Below are 25,911 nucleotides of genomic sequence, written 5' to 3' on the forward strand. Positions count from 1 at the left end.
GCCTAGATCAGCTGTGTAACCAGTGATTTTTTTAAGATACGGAAACAAAGATGATGAACGCCGCCGCACTTGTGTCAACGGGTAAGGAGATCGGCATCGTCGAAATTTCATTGCTGCGTGTCAATAATCTCGTATATCCGCTATAAATACCGTGGAAGTGTCCGAGCACGGTGAGAGTGTTGCGTTCTCTCTCTTGGCGCAGGCGACCGGTGAAAAAAGTAAGGGCAAAACGATGAATAATTACAATTTGGACCTTAGAGAATGATCGCGGTCCGAGTTATGGAAGGAATAATTCTTTGATTATTTTTCTTTTAGTTAAATCGGCGCGATGGCAGGAGCACCCTGGATGTTACTCGCTTTGGTGGCATCCTTTGCTACCGGCCAGGTTCAAAGTTTCACCTGCGGCGACGTGGAAGGCTGCTCCTGTACCGAAGAGAACGACTTCGTCATTCAATGCGACCGGGATAAATCGAGCGAGCTGGTGATAATCAAACCCGATCACTATGTAAAACTGCAGTGCGGATCGCAGCTTCCTTGGCCGGTCCTTCCCCTGAAATTCCGGTCGGCCTTCAACGAGACTAAGCTTGTCATAAAAAACTGTCCCATGCCGGAAACGGGAACCCTCCTCGAATTTGCGGAAGGTCTGGAAATGCCCAACCTGAAGGAGCTCGTCGTCACTCAGAGTAACCTGCGTGACACCCTGAGGAAGAACCACTTGAGGGGATTTTCCAATCTGGAGGCGCTAACTCTCACCCGCGACAACCTGACGGATTTGCCGGCTGACCTCTTGGAAGGATACCCAAATTTGAAGCAGCTGAGATTTCTCTCGAACGCCATTACCGAGATTCCTGAGAACTTCTTCAAGGCCGTTCCACACCTGAAGGGGTTGGAATTGTCCGATAATCCTCTAGGACGAATTCGGCCGGGCTCGTTTGCCGGTTTAACCGAATTGGAGGGCTTGTATTTGTGGAACGCCAAGCTCGTGGAAATTCTTCCTGGAGCGTTTGACGACCTCCCGGCCCTGAAGGCCCTCGACCTAGGTGCCAATAGACTCCGAGGACTTCCCGCCGATATCTTTGCGAATCTGACCAATCTCAGGAGCCTACATTTCTCCGGGAACGATTTCGATTCGTTGCCCGAGGGCTTGCTTAGCCGCAATAAGCAGTTGGAGGTGTTCAAGATGGTATTTAACAGGAAAGACTTCCCCGCCCTTCCTAGTGGATTTTTTAAGGACCTGAGCGAGCTTCGGACAGTCGTGCTGAAGATGAACAACCTTCGCCAATTACCGGAGGATCTCTTTATTGGAGCCTCGAAGTTGACCAGCGTTAATCTCGATGGGAACGCTCTCGATACTCTCCCTGAAAGTATTTTTAAGGACTGTAAAAACCTCGAGAAGTTGAGTCTCCGCCTTAATAATATCGAGTCGCTTCCGGATGAAGTGTTTCAATTTAACACTAATCTCCAGGAATTGGATCTCTCGATGAATCAACTCTCTGCCATTTCTGGGTACGTACATGTATCTGCTTTAATTATCAATGACAAATTCTAATGCTAAATTTAATTCACAATGGAGATATTACCTGCTCACAAAATTTTGTGGGATCGCCGATTAATCGCAATGCCTTTTAATTGTACCTTTCAGGAGACTTTTCGCTAACCTGAGAAACCTGAAAGTGTTGAGCATAGAAGAGAATAAGTTAAGAACGATTCATCGCGGCGCCTTTCGAAGTCTGCGAAACTTAAATATCGCTAAATTGACAAACAATCAGCTCGACCTAAAGACCAATTTTGAAGTGGAGTTTGGATTCGTATCTCCTTTCAGTACCTGCGTGGCTTTGAAGGAATTGCACTTAGCCCGCAACAATATTTCTAACATATTCGCCGATTGGATAATTTCCATGACGCAGCTTAGTTTGTTGGATTTGAAGTTCAATCAGATAAGCTCTTTGGAAGTAAGTATTCCTACGTTACACGTTAATTCGTTAAGTAACAATTCCTCGTCAAGAAGTAGGAAAGAAGATGCAATATTTAATTTTATTCGACATTTGTTAATAATGATTAATGTCGACTTGTTTCCAGACCGCCGATCTACAATTCGTCTCGTCGAGCTTGAAGGTTGATCTTAGGTTTAACAATATCACTCATTTTTTCCTAAGTGACCTTAAATTCTTGGGAGGCCAACAATCTTATACCAGTGACGTGCAAGTATACATTGACAAGAACCCCATCGAATGCGACTGCTTCTTGTATGATGTTTTGCAAAATTTGGAGGGGGAAAAAGATTCAGACGTTAGGAAAATATTTACAATTGTTCCTGAGAATCTAAAATGTCACGGTCCTGCCGAATTTGTCGGCAGAAGGGTGGTTACTTTACAGTCAGAGACGTTTAACTGCAAATCTAAACATTAGAAATACCGTACTCATGAGTTCATTCACAAACCTGTTCAACATTTAAGGATAAAGTTTCAGAATTTATTTTTTTTTAGTATCCTGGAACAGCATTAAATAAATAATCCTTAATAAAAATAGATTAATTATAGAAACATAAATAAGCTTACAATTAAACGCTTTCTTCATTTAAGATGAAACTAATTTACAGACAGCTTAATAATAATCTGAAATTCGAGAATCTGTAATATCCGAAGTATGCCAATTTTTTTTTTTCATATGCCTGGGTAGAAACGAATATACCCGAATATTCAAATCTACCCCGAATCTCATAATTCTTTAAACCCAACAATTTTCATATAATTTTAAGATTATCAACTCTTTAATCTCCATTCCCGGTACCATGGATATCCACGTAGTGGATAATTATTTAGTACCGTATCGCGGATAGATTTCTCTCTAATTTGTACAATTGTTACATCAATATCTTGTATTAAAAACAACCTGGAACTGAAGAGAGAGGAACGTGTAAAGGTACACTAGCACTACAACCGTGTTACGTAATTAAATATTAAAATTATCGAATGTTCTTTGGAGCAATTACCATTCGCAATTAATGTTAGTGCACAAGACTGAGAGCTCTGGAATCTTGACTTGCTTATTTCGTTTATAAAAATAGAATTATTCGGCGATGATAATGTTTAATTATTCCCGGAATGTTGAGATTTCTTCTAGAGCACCTCACTTCCGACCACGACCTTTACGGTTTTGCGAAATCAGGGAAAATTATGCACACAATAAATCCTCGTCGCTGTCACTTTGACAATGCGTTGGATCAGAAGAGTCCAGTAATGAACAAGATTCTTCATTGGTGCTGACCTGCAATTAGTATTTTTTAAGTAGATTTAATAGCCTGCTGGATACGTATGTCCTTTTACTCCGAAATTTTGTACATGACGGCAGGGAAAAAGCGGCAAAAAGAAATATAAGGGACCACCACCACATACGCAAGTTAATTCGAAACTTGAGTGCGTTATTTCATTGTTAACGCCACAGTTTGGTGATATAGCAGTGTGTGATAAAATGATGGCTTGCACAGATGATTATGAATTATTTTAATACTACGACCATTCTACACAAAATATCAATATAGCAAATACTGGTACATGCGGAATAAACATTTAACGTTGCTTAAAATTACCGTAATCTGATACACATGATTCACATATTTCAAATACAACATGCCCGATTACTGATTTGTAAACAAATTCGTAAAACAAAAATTGTAAAGCACATGGCAACGGCGTAAGCTGCTTATGATAAATTCACATATGAAATAAAACTTGCTACTTTGTACTGAGTCCTAGTGAGGTAACTAAAGCAATACTGATGCTCGCATAATTAATAAAAATGCGAAAAAATAACTGAAAACAGTAGGTATAAATAAATGGCACATCTTACATGATTTTGGAGATTCATAATCAACGACTTAAATTCAGGAGTTGGAAATGAACTTTCTTAATCGAATTTTTAATTGAAAACAATTTCATCAACGATTAATTCTTTTTCGGGAACCAAATCGCGAGTAACGCTCTTGACCGAATTAAAAAAGAACATCTACTAATGAATGAATAAAAACAAATAAAGGAAAATATCGACTGGAATATCTTACGATATTTAATAAGGAATTAATATTGAAGCGTGCTTCTTCAAGTTCTACAAATCATGCGGAATGATACAGTTAGTAGTTATTTTCTAGTAAACCTACCCGATAATACTGAGCTCGTCCACTCGGTGTATCCGAATTGCAGCATTTTAAGTAGGAACGTAAACGCGCTCTTCTTGCTGGACTGTATAAACAGAAACAAGCAATCAGGATGACCAGCACCAAGATTGCAATTGGGCCTGCAATACTGCTTCCGCCTAAAAAAACAATTGGTTGATCAAGACGGATTTTGCAGTTCTATATAAACAACATATGTACCTTGAACTTCATTTGTCGGGTCAATCGGATCGCTTGCAATGGTGATCGTTTCGCGAGTGGTCAAATTTGAACAAACTACGCTCGTTTGCCACTCGAATTCAACCCTGCAATCAGTTTCCTGAAACATTAACGAGTTCGAAATTAAACCTCCATTACATTACGATTATTTGATAGAAAACAGACCATCGTTTCAACATTTGCAAACACATTATTCACGACAATGTAAACAGATATTACGAGTACAGAGAATTTGAGATTGTTCTTCGCAGGCGGAGTTACAGATCACGTCAAACCTTGCAATCTAAAAATGGAAGAGAGGCTAAGAAAAAAATAATTCAGAGCTGCATCTTAACCGAAAGGAAGCGGAAGTCATCCCACGTGAAGTCGACATCTGCTAGTCCGGGTCGAAAAACATACGACGTGCCTCTTCGGTGCTTAAAGAGACTCTCAAGGGAAACCCTAAAAAGAATATCATGATTCCACTTCCTGCTTCCTATCCGAAAAATTCGATTATCTGAAGCATTACTTATTAGTTGTACCGCGACGTGCGTCTTCGGTGATTAAAGAGACTCTCAAGGGAAACCCTAAAAAGAATATCATGATTCCACTTCCTGCTTCCTATCCGAAAAATTCGATTATCTGAAGCATTACTTATTAATTGTACCGGAATGAGATATTTGGTTCTCCAGAAGCGCAAACAATTTTTCGACTCGAGGGCCCGATTGAAAAAAAATCGATTCCACGACTCGTTAAGGATCCTCCGAATTTCCTCCGCACTCCCCTTGATTCGCTCTATGACTCCCCTGAAAGGATGTCCTTACAACTCGCAAGGAATTACGGGAGAAAAAAGAAAAACAGCCGAAAGAAACTTCGCTCAGGAACGAGGCGAGGCGAAAATCTCTTTGAATCCCGTGGGAACGACTCGAGGGTAGAGGAACCGCGGAGCGACGCGATTGTTCCCGGTGCTCGAAGTGGAACCTGGGCCGATCCAGGACCAAGGTTGAGGAGGAAGTACTCGGAGCTTCTCGAGTGGACGGGGCTGAATTTAGGGCCTGGTTTTCGGGGTCGGAGCAACACGGCTGGCGAACACGTGAGAGGAAACGAGAGGCTGGTCTTCGTTCGGTCGAGTTTCGGTATCTTCGAGGAATCGACGTCCGGCGTCTGGCAGGAAATGGGCGCCCAAGAGAGATCTTTGGAGATCCCACGCACCCCTCTACACGGTACAGGAGTCGACGCGAATGTCTTCCCATCGTCCTCGGACGGAGCGATATCCGCAGGGAAAGCATTCATGTCCCCCAATGTACTTCCAGAGAGCTCGTTCATTTATATTCTGGAGCATCCACCAGACGACGCGGGGTGCTTTTTTGGGCCCGATAACAACGAGAAAGGAAGACGAAGCTAGGTCGAATCGCCATTGCACCCTTTGCACCTTCGACTCGGTCGGTCGCATTTATTGCCGCAGCTTTTGGCCAGGGTGATGTCGTCCACCTGGAGGTACCTCGGATTTTACGATCCAGGGACCGGGAAAGCCCCAATCGCCGGCTTTTGAGACGAGCCGTCGCGTCGGTCATTTACGAGCAACACCAAGCGTGGAAACGTTGAAAGCCATCGGGGGATTAAGCCGAAGAAAGGGTTGAACCGTGGGGGCTGCTAAAGTTACCGGTACCTACGAGAAAGACACAATGGGGTAAATTTATACACGGCCAAAATGCTCTGGAGCGTTTCGGCATTCTACCGCGGGTTCGGGATTGAAATTATCCCTCGATTTTATACGCTGAGTAATTTTCCTGGGGTACAACTTTTAACTTAAAAAGAGCGAGGTACTCTGGCTCCGATAATATTTGCCCGCTCGTTTTAGAGTTTTTGGAAGTAAGCGATTCAGCGGGGCGTATACGAAATTACACGGACAGTCAGCATTTTGGGTTTATTTTCTTAAATGAGTAAAGGAACGAATTCCAAATCCACGACTCAAGGCTCAAGTATAAGTAGATTCACCGATGTATTTGGATGAATTGTATCGACGAAGCGATAAAACGTTATTTAACCCCAAGTAAATATCTCATCGCTCGTTACCGTGGGCTTCCTTCGATTTCTCACGATTCATTTTTTTTTTTTTCGCCAAATCCGATAAAATGGCACGTAACCGCGAAACTCGGAGGCCACTATCAAACTTATCGGGGAATTCGACGGAATCATAATTTATAATACGATCGAGTGATAACCTCCCTAATCGCGCGTTTCGATCATGGACTGTCCACATTTTGTGTTATTCTCGCGTAATCGGCAAGCGGCAGCCAGATACTCCCAGTAAAACATGACCGAGTCAATTCCAGACAGGAATCCACAGTCCTGTTTTTTCTACTTCTATATCATTCGAGTACTTAGCAGCACTAATTGTTACATCACGCGCATCTTGTTTTCAGCCGCAACGGCCAGTTGACCGCGTGAATTTCAACGCAAATACGCAGTATTACAAATATGAATCCCCTTCCCATTTTTCATCCTCGAGAGGAGTATAAAAACATTGGATATTCCTAAGAAAAAGGGCCAATTTAACGAAAGACATCGGGGACAGTCCAACTTTCCTCATTGGATCGCGAGATAATTCCGAGCGCGCGCAATTAATGCGGCGTCGGATTTTACAAAGTGACGCGGTCACTTAAGTTCTCCCACCGACTCCACTTTACGGATAAAACGCCTGGTGCAAATTTCCTTTTTTTTTCTCTCTTTCCGCGACGTCAATTGCCAGTGGTCATTAGCGGCAAAATCCTCCTTCTCGCACGTTTACCCACTTCCGGCAACAGTTTCGTCCTTCTCGGCTTCGGATAATCAACCACTCCTCTCTTTTAATCAGCCGTTCGTATCCGAGTGTGATTTTTAATTTTTAAAAAGAAGAGACGCACCGTCATCGCGATTCCTCTCATTTCTTCTTTTTCATACAAAAGCACCATCCCGGATGTACCTTTAATCGTACGTCCCATTCTTCCTTTTCGCGGCCCGTCCATTCCCTTGGGCCGCTCTTCTACATTCCGTTGGAGCGGAGGCCGACCAATGGCGGCCCGCCTCGGATCGACGGCCACGTGCTACTTTCCCCTGGTACCGATACCGCGGGCCAGTGTCGGCCCGACTCGCCCGCATCCTCAGTCCGCGCTCGACGGTCGGCCCGTGCGCATCTCTTGATGATCGCTCTTGCGCGGCCAGGGGTCTCCTCGAAATCCCGTTATCGTGTGTGCCCGGTTCCGACTGTTTCGAGACTCCCCTGATAGGCCATTCCACTTTTGGCCGAATGGCAAGGAGCAAGTAGTCGTGCCTGGTGAGTCCAACAACTTGTCACTCCACAAGCTCCGAAATTCCCGCGGTGTCCTCCGGTTTTGAAAATTCTTCCGCCCTGCTCCGCGGGACTTTCGTTCGGTAAAAGTCGTTTCCACGAGTATTTTCCCAAAATCTCGATATAAACGGTACGTGGTAATCCAGGGGAGAGCGTAAAAATCCACCCGGAATGTCGCGACAACCTGTCGATGAGCGAGGTTGAGTAGCTGTGCGCCGATCTTGAGTAACGAGTATTTAATGACCGCGTAAAACGGTTGCGAATGCGGTTGCGTTTCAGTCTCCGGGTTTGTGGATTTTTACCGATCGGCGATTTCTACTCGGCTCGGGTATGCGCGGTCGTGCGAACGCGGTACACACCTCGTTCACGCGTTTTCGCTATAGGACGCCGCGGGCAGTGACGTCAGCGAAGGATCGGGCAATCTTCGCTACTCCCCGTGATTAGCCGTTCTTCGCGACGAGCACATGATCACCAATTAATTCGACCCGAGAGAATTTTTTCATTCATACCTTCCCTAACATTTTTGTTTTTCCGACCGTCTCGAAACGACATTTTTTAATAAGAAGTAATCCCGTTGATATTTTACGCCGAAACCGAAATTCCAGGAAATATTTCCACCGAGCAGAGATCAACCGGTGGAAAAAACGCTCCGGAGCGTCACTGATAACTGCTCCCAAGCGTCGCTCCATGCGAATGTGTATCTCCGGCATGTTTTACATAAGGTCGAATGTATATTGAGAAAAAAAAAAAAGAGAAAAAAAATATTGGACGCAATTCAACCTATAGCGGAACTTGTTGCGAAACCGGTAATGTCTTTAAACCCCGAGGAATGTCCGATTTTATTAATATTGCGATTTAATGAGAGAAAGGAGATTTTCATAAAATCTGCCGTATTTTTACGGCCAACCGTAAGGTGAGAAATCTAAACGTATCCGTACATCGCCTATCCGACGCGTTTAGAGAAGTTGTTTGGTAAGGTGAAGGTGTCCTTGAATTTATTAAGCAGTCCTCGTCCGCGATGTGTACCCGAGTGAATGAATGATGAATCTTTACTAAACGGTTGAACGAACAATAGACGTTCTTTATTTTGTCTGGATCCGTTTGATCCAACTTTCAAGCACGTAATTTTTTCTCTGGATGGAAACTGAATTAGCCCGAACGAGACGTGCGAGAGCGTCAATAAGCTTATATTATGGTGCATTTCATGACTCACGGAGTTCCATTCTCCCGTTGCTTTATCAGTATTTAAAACGCGCAAACATTCGACAAGCGGTTGTTCGAGTCTTCAAATCGACTTCGCGAACGCGCAATGATTCTTTCGACGGGACAAAAGAAGGGTCATTGAATTTGCCGAAAAACGTCGTTTGAATGACAATGGGCGTCTTATTAAAGACCCGCGTCCTCCCTTTGTCGAGATGTACGGAACCTCGTCGAGCACTTTTTATTATTTCCGCCGTTTAACGCGCTCGTTGTCAACGAAAATTTTAGGCGGTCAAATTTTACTCGCATGCCGACAAGGATTCGTTGATTTCGTTCGATTTTCCCAGGCAAAGAAAATGGCCGACGCTCTGGATTTTAGCGATGCGAAAATTACGAGGACTTTTTATTATTTCCGCCGTTTAACGCGCTCGTTGTCACGGGAAATTTTAGGCGGTCAAATTTTACTCGAATCCCGACAAGGATTCGTTGATTTCGTTCGATTTTCCCAGACAAAAAAAATGGCCGACGCTCTGGATTTTAGCGATGCGAAAATTACGAGCACTTTACGATCGAGGACTTTTTATTATTTCCGCCGTTTAACGCGCTCGTTGTCAACGAAAATTTTAGGCGGTCAAATTTTACTCGCATGCCGACAAGGATTCGTTGATTTCGTTCGATTTTCCCAGGCAAAGAAAATGGCCGACGCTCTGGATTTTAGCGATGCGAAAATTACGGACACTTTACGATCGAGGGCGGATAATCGTTTCCCTTTCGCTACTCGGACCTTCCTTCTCAGGAGGTGATTATAGCCGTTTCTATCCTTTCTCTTTCTTTTACTCTCCTTTCCTCTAAGTGCCACCGATCGCGCGGGGAAATACGTCGATCGACGTGATTGCGTGAAAATGCGTACGATCCGATTGGAACGGGTAAAAAGTGGGAATACGGTAATGCCGTATAGTATACGGTCCGTATAACAAGAAAAGAGGCTGCGATTATGGTTCGATCATAAATCAAAGCCGTGACTCAACGGAATCACCAGTACTCTTTTAACGAGCTCCTTTTGCAAGGCAAAGTTCGACTATCGCGGTACTTCGGTCGTCGAAGAATCGTGGCGATACGTCGACGAAGGTCGACGTCGATCTAAGATGAAAGAACACTCGATAAAAATATCGTATAAACGAGTTTTTAGCCACAACGGGGGACGAGTATGGCGAGATCGGCGAGATCGCGTTAGCGTCCAACCGAGAGCCCTGTAGCCGCGAGGAGGAAATAGATTTCCTTATCAACAGGATGAAGGAACTTAGGGAGCCGCGATAAGTCGGGCGCAAAATCGGCCGAGGTGTGACTTGACTTTTCTTTCAGGGTCACCACCGTGAGAGGAAGGACCTCGAGATGGAGCGACTTCGATCGCTGATCCTGGCGGCAGTCCTGGCGACGATCCCGGTCACTACCATCGGGTTCCAGTGCCAGAACGACGGGATCTGCAACTGCCAGATAAGCCACGACGGTGATTACGAGCTCCACTGCAAGGCGGAGGCGAATTCCGCGTTCGTCCTGAACATCGACCCCGGGAAGTACGTGCAGGTCCAGTGCCACAACTCGCCGAATTGGACGAACTTTCGATATCGCTCGGCAGAGCCCTTGAACAAGGCCCGGGAGATGTACTTCAAGATGTGCGACCTTCCCGAAGAACCCCTAGTCGAGGTGGCCCGCAAAGTCGGCGTGGAGGATCCGGAAATCGTGGTCTTCCGGTCGTACGGGAGCCTGAGCTCAACCCTGAAGAGCGACCATTTGAGGGGTTTGGAGAACGCGAAGAAAGTGGTCTTATCGAGCAACGGATTGACAGAGCTGCCGGTCGATTTGCTGGACCATCTTCCAAATTTGACCTCCCTGGACCTCAGGGAGAACAACGTGGCGAGCTTGCCTGCGGGCATTTTTAAAAAAACCGGGAACTTACGGGTCCTCGAAGTGGGGAACAACGACATCGAGTACCTGGCGGCCGGGACGTTCGCCGGTCTGAGGAACCTGACCCTCCTCAACCTCTGGAGAAATCAGCTGAAGGGTCTCGAGCCAGGTTTGTTCGACGATCTCGTCTCCCTTCGGTCTCTCGACGTCAACTCTAACCTCTTGACGAGCTTGCCGGAGGGGATCTTCGACAACCTCGCGGACCTCAGGGTCCTGAACTTGTTCGGCAATAATTTCTCGAGCCTACCCGATGGGCTGTTGCGCAATAACACCAGGTTGACGATGCTCAACTTGTTCAACAACCGGCGGAATTTAACCGCCCTGCCGAGGAGGCTCCTTCAGGGCCTGGGGGAGCTGAAGGAGGCCAGGTTTTCCAGGAGCGGACTGTCCTTCTTGCACGAGGACACGTTCTGGGGCGCCGCGGCTTTGAGGAACCTCAGCTTGGAAAGCAACTTCTTGGAGAAGATGCCGGAATTGATTTTCAGAGACCTGAGCGAGTTGAGGACGCTCGATCTCAATTACAACGAACTTCGATTCTTGCCGGAGAGACTCTTCGTCGCGACCAACAAGCTGGAGAGGATCAACTTGTCCAGGAATCATCTCAGCTCCATTTCTGGGTAAGAGGGATTTCGTCTGAATGCCCTGAAATTCACCTAAATTTATCCTGGTCTTTTTAACCTTGAACATTAATCTCTTCTACGTTCTTGGGTCGTGGAAATACGTTGATACCTTTAATTTCGTTTACAGGCCCCTCTTTTCTGGACTAACCTCCTTGCGGGTCCTGGAGATCGAGAGGAACGACATGATCGAGATCTCGGCACAGGCGTTCACTGCCCTGAGAGAATTGCGCATTGCGAGGTTCTCCCACAATTCGCTCACCCTCAACTCCTCCTTGAAGCAGTTTCAGGACGAATTTGGAACCAGATCGCCGTTTCACTACTGCGACTCTCTCGAGGAGCTGTACCTGGCACACAATAACATCTCCGAGATGTACGCTGACTGGGTAGTCAGCAGTCCCCAGCTCCGCGTACTTGACCTTCGGTACAATCAAATACCATTTATCACGGTAAGAATTGCAAAAATTCCCTCCGCACAGAGGAACACTTTTACACACTGGAACGCCATGTCCTTGAGAGTGAAATTCACGCTTTCGATCTGACATTCTGACTCGTAGACGGCGGACGTGCAGTTCGTGTCGGAGAACATCAAGGTGGACCTGAGGTACAACAATATAAGTCACGTAATCCTGACCCAAACCGAGACCCTGGCGGAAGCTCAGAATCGTACTACTCCTCGGAACGTGGTGATCAAGATCGAGGAGAACCCACTTGCCTGCGACTGCTTCCTATACGATTTCCTGCGATATCTGGACGGTGAACTTCGCAACGCCCAGGCACTGTTTTCCATAGATCCTGGAAACTTGACGTGCAAAAGCCCGCGGTGGTTAGAAGGGATGCCCCTGAAGAGGTTGCACTGGCATACGCTTAAGTGCGCGGTAAAGGGACCAGAATTCGGTGGCTACTGTCCAAAGGGCTGCGAGTGCTGGATACGACCTTATCGCACGAGGTATCTGGTCGATTGTTCTTTCGTGAACCTTAGGCAACCACCGGAGAGGATCGGTCCGCCTAAAAATTACAACATCGAGCTCAACCTCACGGGGAACTTTTTGAAAGAGACCCCCTCCATGGATCTTCCCGGATACGAACAAGTTGCGGTATTATCGCTGTCGCATAACAACATCTCGAGGATACCCTTGGAGACTCTCCCGACGACCCTCGAGGTGAGTAGATTTTTTAGGGTATTTGTTTTACTATTAAAAAGAAAAAAAAAAAAGAATCATGTCCAAAGAGTCATTCCCGAGATCGATAATCTGAACTCGATTCCCAGGTGTTGGAGTTGCACAATAACAATCTGACCAGGGTGGACGGGAGATTCCTGGAGGCATTGAGGAACTCCTCCTTGAAGAAGCTAACGTTGGACAAGAATCCATGGAGGTGCGACTGCGAAGCCCGCGACTTCCTGAACTTCATCCAGGCGAAATTCACCGAACTCCCGGAGCTGCTGAAAATCAGCTGCGGGGGCGAGAACGTGCCGATGTCGGAGATGACGATAAACGAGCTTTGTCCAGCGGCGACGGGAGTTGTTCTCGGTATTAGCCTAACCGTAGCCTTGACGGGTCTGATAGTCGGAGTCCTGGCTGCCTTGTACTACCGCTATCAGCGGGAGGTCAAGGTCTGGCTCTACGCCCATCAGCTGTTCCTCTGGTTCGTCACCGAAGACGAGCTCGACAAGGACAAGCGGTACGACGCGTTCATCAGCTACTCCCATAAGGACGAAGACTTCGTGGTGAACGAGTTGGTTTCGAGGCTGGAGGACGGTCCCAGACCTTTCAAGCTGTGCCTGCACTTCCGCGATTGGCTGGCAGGAGAGTGGATACCGACGCAAATTGCGAGGTCCGTCGACGATTCGAGACGCACCGTCGTGGTCCTCTCGCCGAATTTCCTCGAAAGCGTCTGGGGGAGGATGGAGTTCAGGGCGGCTCATAGTCAGGCGTTGAGCGAGGGCAGAGCCAGGGTCATCGTCGTTCTCTATGGAGATATCGGACCCACGGAAAACCTGGACCCCGAGCTGAAGGCCTATCTCAGCATGAACACTTATGTCAAGTGGGGGGACCCTTGGTTTTGGGATAAACTACGTTACGCCCTGCCGCATCCGCCAGAGCTCACCAAGAAACGCAGCCGGGGGAGGATCTTCGAAAAGCAGAGACCCCACGAGGTGAACGTCGAGAAGAAAGACCTGGTTGGCCCTCAGAATGCTCCGACGACCCCGCCGGCTCAAACTACGCCACCGGCCGACTCGATAAAGAGTTTATTCGCCGACGGGAATCTCAAGAACGGATGCATCCTCATCGAATCCTACCGGAAGGAGAATCCGTCCTTAAATGGCGGCGTTGATTATAACAAGCCGAAGGTCGATGATCAGGCGTTGAAAATTTTGCCACGGATCAACAAGATGCAGTGCACCACGGTGTGATGGGTGAATGCGATATCCTGAAGATGGAATAACCTGAAAGGATCAGGATTAATGACTAGGAAGTACGAGACCCGAAATACATACCATACGAAAGCAGAAATTAATAACGTCGCGCGTATCATGACATACGAGAAATAATCGGCTGACGTACAATTTTCACTGTATATTTTTTACGATCCGGAGGGAGGAGCGGGCATTTAATATGAAGACCGACAACGATCTTGGATCAAGATTGTTTATCACTGATCGAGCAGCCTACCCAGATGCCAAATGCTTGGAGTGAACTTTACGGTAGAAGAGGACTTATGTTTCAATTAGAAGTGCCACTTAAGAAGGTATGTAGTAACGTTAATTTTAACAAACCAAAGAGAATAAGGAGTTAACGTCGGAACTGCGTTGTAACGAAAATGGAAATATGGATTTACATTTTACACGTATTAAAGGTACGCGGGTGCACTTAGTGATTCAAAGTGCGTTGACGTTAACTTAGGAGAAATACTCGTTCCATTTTACCATCTTTGAGATAGTAGAATTCAGAAAATGCCTGATCGAGGCAGCCGTAAGGTCTTGACGTTTCCTATCGAGGACAAACTTGTAAATAACCGTTATAAGACTGAAAACTTTGCAACGAGATGCTCATGTAAATTCAATGCTGTAATCGATGTTCATTTTGAAATTATTTTTAATACTTTATGATTAATATTAGAATTAATTTGTTAAGAAATTGTGTTTTGTGCCGTTTCAAAGTGTCATCAATTTAAGTGCATTGTTTTTATACTTTCTATGTAAAGTTAAAATCATATACGTCATGTTTTGTATAAATTTAAGTATACTTTTAGAACATTTAATTGATGAATAGTTCATTTATTTTATAAATACCCTAGAATCATTTTCATTGTGCACATCCTAGTGATTGCTTTGCAAGCAATAGATTTAATATTTTGCTAACTTCGATGGAAATCGAATTCTCATTTAATAAACTATTGAAAAAGACTTACCGACTTGATTTGAGGTGCGTTGACTCCAGCCGTCATGTTGCATTTTAATTTTATTTCAGAGTTAAGTGAATCTGTAAACACAATCGGTTAGACGTAAATAATATATTGTTTATAAAATGTAAGTAAAATTACTTCTAACTTACCATAAGAATTATTTGTACATTTGGTGCCATTACTGTACTTAAGGGTTACAACATTTCTTCTATGATCAAATAATACATCAGTTTTTGATCCGTAGCCATTATTTCCTTCACAGACTACTGAACCGTTGCAATGGCGACTACCACAAATGCTTACCTCATATAATTTCCCATTCCTTCCTTTCACCTGTAAACGTTATCATATTTGAAATAATATAATAATTAGTACATAATTGAATTAACTTACATAGTGTACTGATTCATTCGGCAATGGGAAAAGAAAAAACTTGTCTGATGTAAGTGGTATTTCCAATGTACACGGTTCAATGGATGTTGTTGGTACTTCAGAAACGACACTTGTTCTCACATCAAACTTGTAAGTACAATCCCCATAATCTTTATATTCTATTTTCTACAATTTGTAATGAACTGAATTAATATTTTACATCATTACCTTTATTTTTTTAATACTTTATAAATATATAGATTGAACTCACAGTTTCAGTGTAAGGACTACGAAGAAACGTAATATTTGTCGAAATCAGTTTCTTTGGATTTTCTGGACATAGTACATTGCTTTGATACCTTAGGAGTGGTTGTCCATCACTCCCAAGATGTGGAGGCTCATTAGGAAATCCTAAACTCTAAGATAATAAATAAATTACCCATAAATTAATGAATTACCCGTTATATTAATATACTATTTATCATGGGAAAGATACCTAATTCAACTATTTTTACTTACGGTGAAATTGATAAGTTGCCCTGTCGGATTACGTCTCGCTTGACAAATTGCAGCACCTTGCGGGCAATTTACATTGTTCATAGGTAAAAGAGGCCGGCAGATATTTATATAAAAATCAACATCCTTAGACTTAACTACGTAATTATGATCAATACGAATTAAACTTGTTAGATTTACTTCATTATTTTCTGTTGAACACTTTATCTAGAGTAATAAAGTAAAATTGTAATGGCGATAGATCTTAATTTATACACATTGACTGGCGTAATTTTTAAAAAGAATAATTTCAATTTCTGCTAACTTACAGATTTTTCGCAAACCAAACTTGTATCCCAATGAATGATTAAACTACATTTATCTTCTTTTATAATACGCGGCCCATTATAGGAGCTTTCAGATCCACAGAAAAATGAAATCAGTGTATAACGTCTTTGTCCATGATTATTACATATATCACCATTGGTATAATTTAAGAAAGGGCCCTTTTTTTGCCATGTTAAATTTGTATTAGACTGTCCAAAGGACGTTCCATTTTTAGAAAAACAAACACCTGCAAATATATAACGTTTTCATTACAATGCTTTTCATTTAATTTTATCTTAGTAAGCACAAAAAAAATATTTTACCAGTTCCTGATTTGCACGGATTACCGAGAAGGGGTCTGCAAATTGCTATCTTATATTCTGACCCATTCAGTGCTTTAATAGTAAATGCTCTACTCATTAATGTTTGTAAGTTATGCCTGAAACGTTATAAAAAGTGTGATATGGTGGAAAAGTGAAATTTGTATTAAGAATTCTTACTGAAAATTTGTCACTGGATTTGTTGCAGTACATAAGTCAGGAACACAAGCTGCATTTGTTCTCCAACTTAATTTGTAATGAAAGGGACCGCTTTCATTCATATATGCAGGATCAGTATTCTGTAAGAAAAGTAAAATATCCATTAAGTTGAAGATATTTTAGTTTACTGATTAATAAAAATGTATATACACATCGAAGTATATACATATAAATTATACGTACATTAGCGCTAGGGTCGCACACAAAATACAGGGTGATATAAGTATTATCTAGAGTTTTCTCATCAAAATACTGAAGTTGTAACTGACCATCTTTAAAGACTGGGACACTGGATGAATCTACATTGCCTAGGTTTTCGTACCTGTAATTATTGATCGTTATGTAATATATTTTACATAAAACGGCGAAAGTATAATACATATGGAAAAACAAAGAGACGAGATTTAATGAGCATTCCATAAAAATATGATAGAATAGAAAGGCTAGCAAGTTGTTAATTCATTGCAGACCTAAGTGTTTCTTTGATATTTATTTTTATCAAATATCACAAACCATGTGTCATTGTTGGTTTTGGATTTTTGCAGACATGCACCAGAGTTTGGATGGCATTTAGTATTATCTCCAAATATTAATGAATGACAAATATTTAGTATAATCTTTTTGCTAGATGTGTTGCCCACATCTATAATATAATTGTCAGAGATTCTGGTTAATGGGCTTAGATTAAAACTGCGACCAGAATCATCTTTTGCTGTACAATTTGATTTTATGATGTTACCACAAGCTGCTTTTGTATACCAAATCATGTACCACTCGCAATGATTCTCACTCTATAAAAATGTTAAGAAGTACGTTAGCCTATATTAAAAAATTATATAACTGAATTATTTGGATACAGATTTTAGTCAATTATATTCAATATTATTTAAGGTATAAACAAGTGAAAAATTCCAAGTTAGTACTATAACTTACTTTTTGAAACATATGAGGGACAGTTTCATGAACTGCTGAAGAATTACACTGCATTATAATCTGTACAGTATAGTTAGTATTCGCGTTACAACGATCTCCAAAGAATTTAAACTTTATCCCTTTAGTCACATTTACTTCAGGTGGCGCTTTTCCTGACGAATGAACATGACTAGTATAACATAAAAGTAATTTAGAATAACATTCAAATGATTTTTAACACTGTGTTTTTAATTACCCAAGCCTATTTTGGTATTATTCTTTGAAAGACAAATACTATATCCATATTGCCCGTTACAATCAGTTTCTAAGGGAGAACACAAACGTAGATGTATCAGGTCTTTGGCATCGTCATTAATGATTAGATCCTCCAATGATAAATTTTTGAAATTAAATTGATAATTAATATCTTCATTACGCCACGAACAGTATTCATCTGTCCTCTTCTGTGAAAACGAAACGGTTAACATTATTCAAATCGACGATTATTCAAAAACCAAAGCTAAATTATGTACTAACTTGACAAGTAACAGTGCTGAGAATTAGAAATAAAGTGAAAACAAGCCGAGATACTTCCATTTTGTCGTGTCGTACCAGAGTAACAATGAACTCTACTAGTAGGGAGTTTCATTCCTCAGAAAAGATTGTTTTCATGACTTATCATGCATTCACACTACTTTGCTTACATCTCTTTTCTGCGAACTACGGGAACTGTACATAGCTATGTCGACTGTATCCTTATATCTCATTCACATACATTCGTGCACATAATTACACATTATTCTACACATACACGATTCAGCTATTCCAGCTCCAGCAAACTGCTAGTATTATGAGCATGGATCTAAGATTAAGAGATTGTAGTCTTCTCTGCGTTTGAAGCTCATGGTCTGGATAGCTCAATCGCGATTTGTGCTGTTCTCGATGGAGAATGCGGGCGGTTCGTGCACTTACCCCCTGATACCCCCTGAGTGGCGGTTCAACTCAGGGAGCCACTGGGGAGGTATCAGGTGGCAAGTGCATTCTCCACCGACGACAGCACAGGACGCGATTGCGCAACCCAGCTCGTGAGCATTCTTCCAACTCATCTCTGTCCATACTACGATGACGTAGATTCACCTTTTTCATAAGAAATAAATCTCTAGTGACATTTACACTCATCGGGTTTATACTTATGGACTGAAGACGTGAAGTTTGCCGTTTGTGCCGAACATCGATTTGTACCTATTTCGAATAAATTGTTTGAATGTATTCGCGGGCATTTGTCGGGCTTCGCTAAAGGTGAATATTGTATTCATTCTAATTTTATCCATTTAGTTCGTTTAGACTTATTTACTCACGTGTGGTTATCGTGTAATTCGTGTTGTTTCACGATGCATTTCATACGCGTTTATAAACAAGTAATAAATTGTGTTAGATATAAAAATAGAGGTTATGATGCATTGTATGAATGTACACATGTTCTGCATTGATTTCTAACTTTATAGCAAGCTATAGAGCTCTACTTATTAGATTTTAATTTTTTTTAAGGATTCTTTCGAAGTATAGCTCCAATATCAATGAACTTAATAAGACAATAATTATTTTCCGAGCGTGGTATTTCAATCTTCAAGGAATAACATATGTTGATTAAAAATGGTATGGCGAAACAGGTATGATTGAAAAAATAATCTAGATAAGTCTAAAATACATTTTTACAATTTATTACATATTAAAAATAAATAAATCTCTATTAGGGCACGTCGAAAAGCAGTTCTTGTTGGTATAATTTTGGGGTTTACTATTATGTACAATGAGTTTATTATCTATGAGATTCAAAAATTGCGGTGGGCAGTGCATAACTGTAAGGATTGCGTCAAAGTGTTGCTGGTTGCCGATCCACAGATCTTAGGTGAAAGGAATGAAAATTATTTTGGATCATGGTTGGCAAGATGGGATAGTGACAGGTAAACATAATTCTGGCATTATTCTAACTTTAAGAAATTTAATAATACAAAGAAATCACTAATTTTACAGATTTACAGCAAAGACTTTCTCCAGAGCTTTAAGACATTCACGACCACATGTCATTGTATTTCTTGGAGATCTTATGGATGAAGGCCATTTAGCATCTAACGATGACTTTAAAAAATACAAGCAACGATTAGACAATATATTTTATACTCCAAATCACATAATGGTATGATATCAGATATTAAATTGTTTCCTATTGACTGTTACTGAATTTACTATGATTTCAGAAAATATACCTACCAGGTGATAATGATATAGGAGGAGAGGAAGATTCGGTGTCAACAAGAATTCACAACAGATTTAAATTCGCTTATACTCAACCTGATACATTGACTTATAAAAATGTAATATTCTTTAAGGTAGCTATATATTTATTTCAGCAATATTTTATCTGTGACAATAATTTTCCTAGAGTGATGTACTCTCATTATTGAAAATTATATCACCATTGTTAGGTTAATAGGTTGACTCATTTCATGCCAGCAGCCCCAAAGGATGCCTTTCTTAATGACTATACCGAAAGAAACACAACCAATATTGTACTTAGTCATATGCCTTTATTATTTGTACCTGGAAATTTTGTACGAGACGTAAGTACTTGATAAAAGTGATTATTGAATGGGTTCTTATAATGGGATTTATCTATATACAGGTTCTTAAAGAGCTATCCCCGCAAATAATATTCACTGCGCATGAACATAAAGCTCTCCATATGAGTTTGGACACTGCAACGGATCAGCTGAGCGAGGTTTGGATTCTTCCGCCTCATAAAAGTCCGTTTTATCAGCTGAGATTAGATGTGGGCGATGTTCATGAATTGCAAATACCAACCTGTTCCTACAGGATGGGAACAAGGCATATGGGCTATGGTTTAGCCTATATTAGTAAGTTATCGAGTTTGTTCATTTTTAATTACGTGACCTGAACCAATTTTTCTATAAGATGGTTAATGATTATTATGCGTTATTTTTCAGATACGCAAGAAAAGATAATGGAATTTACGATTTTGTGGTTACCTAACAGATTTACTTACGTGCTAGTATACCCTTTTGTGATCGCGGCAATTGTTGTACTTTTGATTCTTTTTACATTTGGGTTTGGTTGTTGTTCATACAGTCGACCAATTTACAGTCGAATATCTCCTAGTTAATCAGACCCAAGCATGTATTACTAACGATTGCAAATACTTAATATTAATAGTTATAATACTCAATTTGCTGATCCGTCCACTAAAAGTGATCTGTAATCACTCTGCAACCAATGAAAGTGTTAGCTAAAAATCATGCTCCAGTAGACATAACTAAAAGTGCTTATCGACATTCTAGGTAAAGAAAGTGTCGAATAAACGTCGGATTATTACCAATGTACTCATAGGTTTTAGGAAAGGTCATTGGAAAATATTAATACGTTGACGTCATTATTGGTATTCCCATAAATTGTTTTTCTTGTGGGAAGTTATCGTTGACCATGACAGCAGAGAGCGACTTAGTTTTGTGTAAAGATAATTGTAGTATTTCTATGTGTATACAAATATTTTATATTATAGCGTTCTCTCAGACATTGTATATTATGTACTTATGTAATTATGTATTTCATTAACACGCAATGTACTTAGAAGACTAGTAATAAAAACTTTTTAGTCATTGTACTGGACTGTACCGAATAATTTCACCAGTACGCGATTGCGGGAATATTTTCAAAATTTGAATATGGTAAGTGTGCCTCGGTATGCATAAGCAAATAATATACTTATTCACCTCATTATGAATTCTTGGGTGTATATTGTAAGGTTTACTAGAAACTTGATTACATCATGTAGGATCTGTTATTTACAAATTGAACTCTTGAATTTATTGCTGCCTGATGCATCTTCCATTTAATGTAACGGTGGTGAAATAGCGGAACTTGAATTTTTTCCTCCCCACTATTTGAGTGGATTGGCTCGACCGATGAATTCGGAACGCAAGTTCGGAGTTCATCGTTCACGTGGCTTAATCCTGTTAGAGCGCTTGTGTGGGTCACATCGTTGTTACGAAATGTCTCGTGCTCATCTCTGGTGGTAGATAAACGTGGTGGGGCAGTCGAGCTGGCTGGAACAATCGCGAGGGCCGAGAACTGAGAGACAGAGGCAGCAACAGTCTGAATCGGTCCACCCAGCTGATCGCGGAACGTGGCAACGAGGAAGGGAAGGGCATCGTGGATGGGAACGCATTGCTTCGCAATCTGAAAATGCCACCGCGGTTAAGCAAGTTCGCCGTTCCCTGCAGCTGCAAGGAGTACGTGCATCCGTGGGTGGACTCGTGCATTAGCGCAGCTACCGGCCTGGGACTCCACACATTCCAAGAATCTCTCAGACTTTACTCCACGGTCTACCTAGTGCGTCATCTTGCCTTTGTTTATGACCGACGCCTCGATTATCTCGAGACTCTCGGCAATGACGTTTCTAATCAGGCGCGGTGGAGGAGAAAATTTTATTCATGTCTAATCCGCGTCACAATCGAATTACGAAGATATTTTTTAATGTTTCTATTCTCAAACTCGTTTTCAAGCATTATTGAATGATCTCGCGATGAATGAGGTTATGGTGATAAAAAAATATGTGCCTTTTTTTGTCTTCAGTTTTTCTTCATTTATCCTTGCGGCATGACGCAGAACAAATGTATCCTTGAACTTGGCTGATGCAGATATTGTATATAGAGATTCATTGCACCTTTGCAACTGGCACGATTGTATTCAAAATGACGTTAGGTTAGGTTAGTCGATGCCGACATAGAGGGGGAATTTACGTTCGTCGCAGCTGATCGCACACCATTCAAACCTTTATTCAAAGAATGAAATGAAGTATTTGTTTTTAAAGTGCCCTCGGTGTTCGATTAAAATCTCAGATAGTCATAACTAATAATCATACGTTTAGTTAAGTTAAAAAAAGAATAAGCGATATTTGCTCTCTGTCACAGATAGCCTTTATGACGAGAAGAAAAGTGCCAAAAGGTGATGATATCAGAAAGATGTTACTCGGTATACTCCAGTCTGCAGCTTTCTTGTCATGGAATGGTTTTGCATATGCTGCGTATCTTTGCATTTTAAGGTATTCTATATTTAAATTTTGGTTGAATGTATTACACATGTAAATTATTGTATTATTTTTCGTTCCCTTGATGCATATTTATTATAACTTTAAAAAAGTCATTCAAGGACTGATTTTCTTCAAATATCATGGTTCATGACTTACATTAAATGCAGTAATTACCTTTTATGTAATAATTTTGTGAATTAATTTGTCTTGTGTAATTTATTAGTTTTATAATTAATTCATTCAACTGTTGTAATTACTAACAAGATATATGCTTATGCGTAAAATAATAAATTAGGTGAACCATTTTAAACAGTAATTGATAATAATATTTTATTCCAGGCGCTTATTGGGGAACTTTAATATTTTGACTGTATCGTTTCTTCCATCATTCCTAGCTAGTTTAATGGCCATTCTTATAGAAAGACCCTCAAGGCGCACGTTGCTGTGCCTTTATGTCTCTAATATTGTAAGCAGAATCATTTTATAAAAGTCTTGGATTATTAGAAAAATATGTTGAACTAACGAATTTTTTTTTTAGGCAACAGAAACACTATTCCGAATGGGCGTATGGCGAGGTTATTTCTCTGTTTTGCAGAAAGGAGAAGTTTATATCTTTGCCATTAGTGCTGCCTTATTGTTACATTTATACCGTAGTAAAGGAAATAAAGAGGACAGTATTTTTAAAATAATCAGGTAAGAAAAATATCAAATTTTCTAATGAATAAAAAGAATATTATTAGTACAAATGGTAAATAAGAGGATGAAACGGTATTAGTGCTGGGTATTGCTTATATTAATTAAAATATTAATATTCAAATAAATTCTGTCATTTAGGCATGTTATTGGGCCATATGAAGAATACAGATATCAGGAAAAACAAATGTTGCAGTCATCGAGATCGACAGAAGTACTGTCTGATCCAATGACCAGTTTCATAAATGAAAATCAAGATTTGAATTCTTCTAAAAATTCTGTGTTTAATGCTGTGTGGGAGGGGTTCAGAATGTATAAGGACATAATTGTATGGATGAAATCGCAAAGTAAACATCCATTCTGTCCACATCCTTATAGTTGCTTCCATTATGTTTTAATGGTACGTACATATGGCTTATTAACTAAATTCTGAATTTTATAAATCGTGATATGTTTTGTTAATAATGTATTTGATTTTATTGATTTTCCTCTTTAGGGATCTGCAAAACTCTTCGGCTACGGCGTGTGTGCGCAATTAGCACTTAAGTTAGTTTTTCAAGCAAAACAATTAGTCAGAAGGCCGCAACTCTTTAAAAATGTTATTCTTAGGAGGGAAAATTTATACTTAGCCACATTCTTGGGAGGATTCCCTGGCATATTCAGGGTATATTAATTTTATACGTATGATTATTTTGGAATGAGTTATTAGGTTGGAAATCGTAAATTTATGTTGAATTATATATATGTACATATTTTAGTTAACATCCTGTTTGCTGAGAAGGGTCTTTAACGGAGATTCACAATTTTTTGCTATTCCTGCAGGGGTACTTGCAAGTATAGCCTTTACAATGTACCCAAATAATACAATTGCGCTCTATGTCATGTGGAAGGCACTGCAGGTAAATGTTTAGTTAGTAGTAGTACTTATAGGAAACATAAGAAATAAAATCCATTTATTAAAATGTTCCTACATTTTTAGATACTTTGGGCTAGAGGAGTGGAGAGTAAAAAATTTCCCGAAGTCAGGTGGTTTGTTATTTTTTTGTACAGCTTCAGTACAGCGATACTTTTCCATGCTGCAATTATCGAACCGCAGAATCTGAGAACTTCTTACTGGAAATTTTTGCACAACATATCTGGTGGAAGGTAAGACATCGTAAATTAGAAACATTATTTTATAACTAGCACAAACAGAACGATTGATTTTCTTTACCGATGTGTTTCATAGAATCGCAGCGATGGCTCGATTACCATTGGATGAGTTTGGTTTAAATACCAGCTCTAACGTTCAAGACATTTTGAGAAAAACTCGTACCATGGATAAGCTAGTATATTCCTTTTAAAGTTGTCAGTTGATAAAAAAGATAGCACTACCTGTTTCTGAATGAGCCATGGTGGTCTAAGGCTTTATCAAAATTATTGAATCGTTCAGCTCTGAATCATTTGAGCAACATACGATACAACAAGAGAGGTGTTCAGATTAAGAGCACTCAGGACTTTATGACCATTTGAATTATGCTCTTTTTGAATGTTATAAGGTTATTTGACACATAAAAAGAAATGTCTAAGGTACATGCATTGGATGTTTATTTGTCACATGAAATAAATATTTTAATGGTAGGGGGCTATATTAACATTGATGCAAGTAAGACCAAAGAATGGAACAAGTAGGTAATACATTAATTTCAGCATGTAATATTGTAAATGGAAGGGAATAATCTAAGTTGGCACATAAATATGCTTATACGTACGCTAAGATAGTGATTATCTGTGCACTTGAAGAAATTTAATGCTTTATTAAAAAATTATCGTGCAAAAAGGATTTTAGATAGCACTGATGTTTGCACATTAAGAATACCAAAATTTACATAAACATTTCAACACATTTTGACAACAGATATTTCACTAACAGCGCTGGCGCACACCTTTATCATTTAAGTGAGTTAATTTGTATAGTGATAAAATGTATTTATTCAAATGACTTATGATTACTTAGTAGGAACAACGATGTATTTTTACAAATTTACTCTTCGAATTATGTTAAAACTTCGCGATAGTTAATGTTCTGAATAATGTAGTCATTAGTACACTGACGGACATGAATGCCTTCTTGTGGGTATGGTGACGACAATATAAAAAGGGAAGACGTACATGTCCACTAGTGTACAAGATGCAAGCAAAATAATAAGATTTAATATATCATTGTATTAAACCATTGGTGCCTGGATATAATTTATGACATAGCAGGGCTTATTGCATTTATACGTACGGGAAGTTTCTCACGTTTTTCATATAATAGGAAGTAGTAACAGATTTACAATTATAAAGATAGATATTGCAAACTATCTTAGTTCTACTTGTTCTTCTTCACTTTGGCTGTAAATATGCCGTGATAAATATTTATTGGAAGAGAATACTTTTCTGGGCTAGGTTTGACGTTTATTTTCTAGTTTAAACGGTGCAGTAATATTTTATAAGACATCACATTTTTATACGTTTGTATGCTGTGACAAATTTTATGAGAGGGGAGGTGTTGTATATCAATAAATTTTACTTGAACTGTTACACGTAGGGCA

General features: G+C 40.6%; 5 protein-coding genes across 10 annotated transcripts; 4 read left to right on the forward strand and 1 right to left on the reverse strand.

Moving 5' to 3' along the window:
• The first annotated feature begins 328 nt into the window (after positions 1 to 328).
• LOC105697498 (protein toll) lies at positions 329 to 3,078 on the forward strand. Its single transcript, XM_012420857.2, has 3 exons — positions 329 to 1,506; positions 1,643 to 1,952; positions 2,080 to 3,078. Exons 1-3 carry the CDS (start codon positions 329 to 331, stop codon positions 2,407 to 2,409), a joined length of 1,818 nt encoding a protein of 605 aa, XP_012276280.1. The 3' UTR covers positions 2,410 to 3,078.
• On the reverse strand, positions 2,749 to 18,553 carry LOC105697546 (cation-independent mannose-6-phosphate receptor). 6 transcript variants are annotated; one of them, XR_001103850.1, is made up of 17 exons: positions 18,240 to 18,553; positions 17,792 to 17,999; positions 17,557 to 17,708; positions 17,137 to 17,414; positions 16,807 to 16,945; positions 16,585 to 16,703; positions 16,408 to 16,523; positions 16,087 to 16,331; positions 15,782 to 15,985; positions 15,534 to 15,680; positions 15,284 to 15,448; positions 15,040 to 15,223; positions 14,897 to 14,967; positions 4,373 to 4,490; positions 4,157 to 4,311; positions 2,993 to 3,267; positions 2,749 to 2,898 (listed from the first exon to the last, which is right to left on the reverse strand). XR_001103850.1 is itself a non-coding variant. In XM_023432565.1 (16 exons), the coding sequence occupies exons 3-16, from the start codon at positions 17,608 to 17,610 to the stop codon at positions 3,175 to 3,177; spliced, it is 2,088 nt and encodes a 695-aa protein (XP_023288333.1). In that variant the 5' UTR covers positions 17,611 to 17,708; positions 17,792 to 17,999; positions 18,347 to 18,553; the 3' UTR covers positions 2,749 to 3,174. The 6 variants fall into 6 exon arrangements, 5 of the variants coding, with proteins under 5 accessions (XP_023288333.1, XP_012276338.1, XP_012276340.1 ...); XM_023432565.1 differs by having other exon boundaries at positions 2,749 to 3,267; positions 18,347 to 18,553; XM_012420915.1 differs by having other exon boundaries at positions 2,749 to 3,267.
• Positions 6,927 to 14,888, forward strand: LOC105697545 (protein toll). Its single transcript, XM_012420914.1, has 5 exons — positions 6,927 to 7,685; positions 10,263 to 11,482; positions 11,613 to 11,931; positions 12,040 to 12,645; positions 12,753 to 14,888. The coding sequence occupies exons 2-5, from the start codon at positions 10,293 to 10,295 to the stop codon at positions 13,896 to 13,898; spliced, it is 3,261 nt and encodes a 1,086-aa protein (XP_012276337.1). The 5' UTR covers positions 6,927 to 7,685; positions 10,263 to 10,292; the 3' UTR covers positions 13,899 to 14,888.
• A 97-nt stretch (positions 18,554 to 18,650) lies between the features above and the next one.
• LOC105697550 (uncharacterized protein C630.12) lies at positions 18,651 to 21,214 on the forward strand. The gene is made up of 8 exons (XM_012420921.1): positions 18,651 to 18,834; positions 19,084 to 19,205; positions 19,290 to 19,499; positions 19,570 to 19,732; positions 19,794 to 19,925; positions 20,022 to 20,156; positions 20,219 to 20,450; positions 20,541 to 21,214. Exons 2-8 carry the CDS (start codon positions 19,189 to 19,191, stop codon positions 20,714 to 20,716), a joined length of 1,065 nt encoding a protein of 354 aa, XP_012276344.1. The 5' UTR covers positions 18,651 to 18,834; positions 19,084 to 19,188; the 3' UTR covers positions 20,717 to 21,214.
• Positions 21,215 to 21,536: 322 nt separating this feature from the next.
• LOC105697549 (transmembrane protein 135) lies at positions 21,537 to 25,900 on the forward strand. The gene is made up of 9 exons (XM_012420920.2): positions 21,537 to 21,942; positions 22,524 to 22,654; positions 22,982 to 23,108; positions 23,181 to 23,335; positions 23,477 to 23,735; positions 23,832 to 23,999; positions 24,094 to 24,234; positions 24,315 to 24,481; positions 24,564 to 25,900. Exons 1-9 carry the CDS (start codon positions 21,796 to 21,798, stop codon positions 24,676 to 24,678), a joined length of 1,410 nt encoding a protein of 469 aa, XP_012276343.1. The 5' UTR covers positions 21,537 to 21,795; the 3' UTR covers positions 24,679 to 25,900.
• Positions 25,901 to 25,911: the final 11 nt, after the last annotated feature.

Source organism: Orussus abietinus, unplaced genomic scaffold, assembly GCF_000612105.2.
Source record: "Orussus abietinus isolate OABI.00-Male unplaced genomic scaffold, Oabi_2.0 scaffold25, whole genome shotgun sequence".
NCBI classification, from domain to species: domain Eukaryota; kingdom Metazoa; phylum Arthropoda; class Insecta; order Hymenoptera; family Orussidae; genus Orussus; species Orussus abietinus.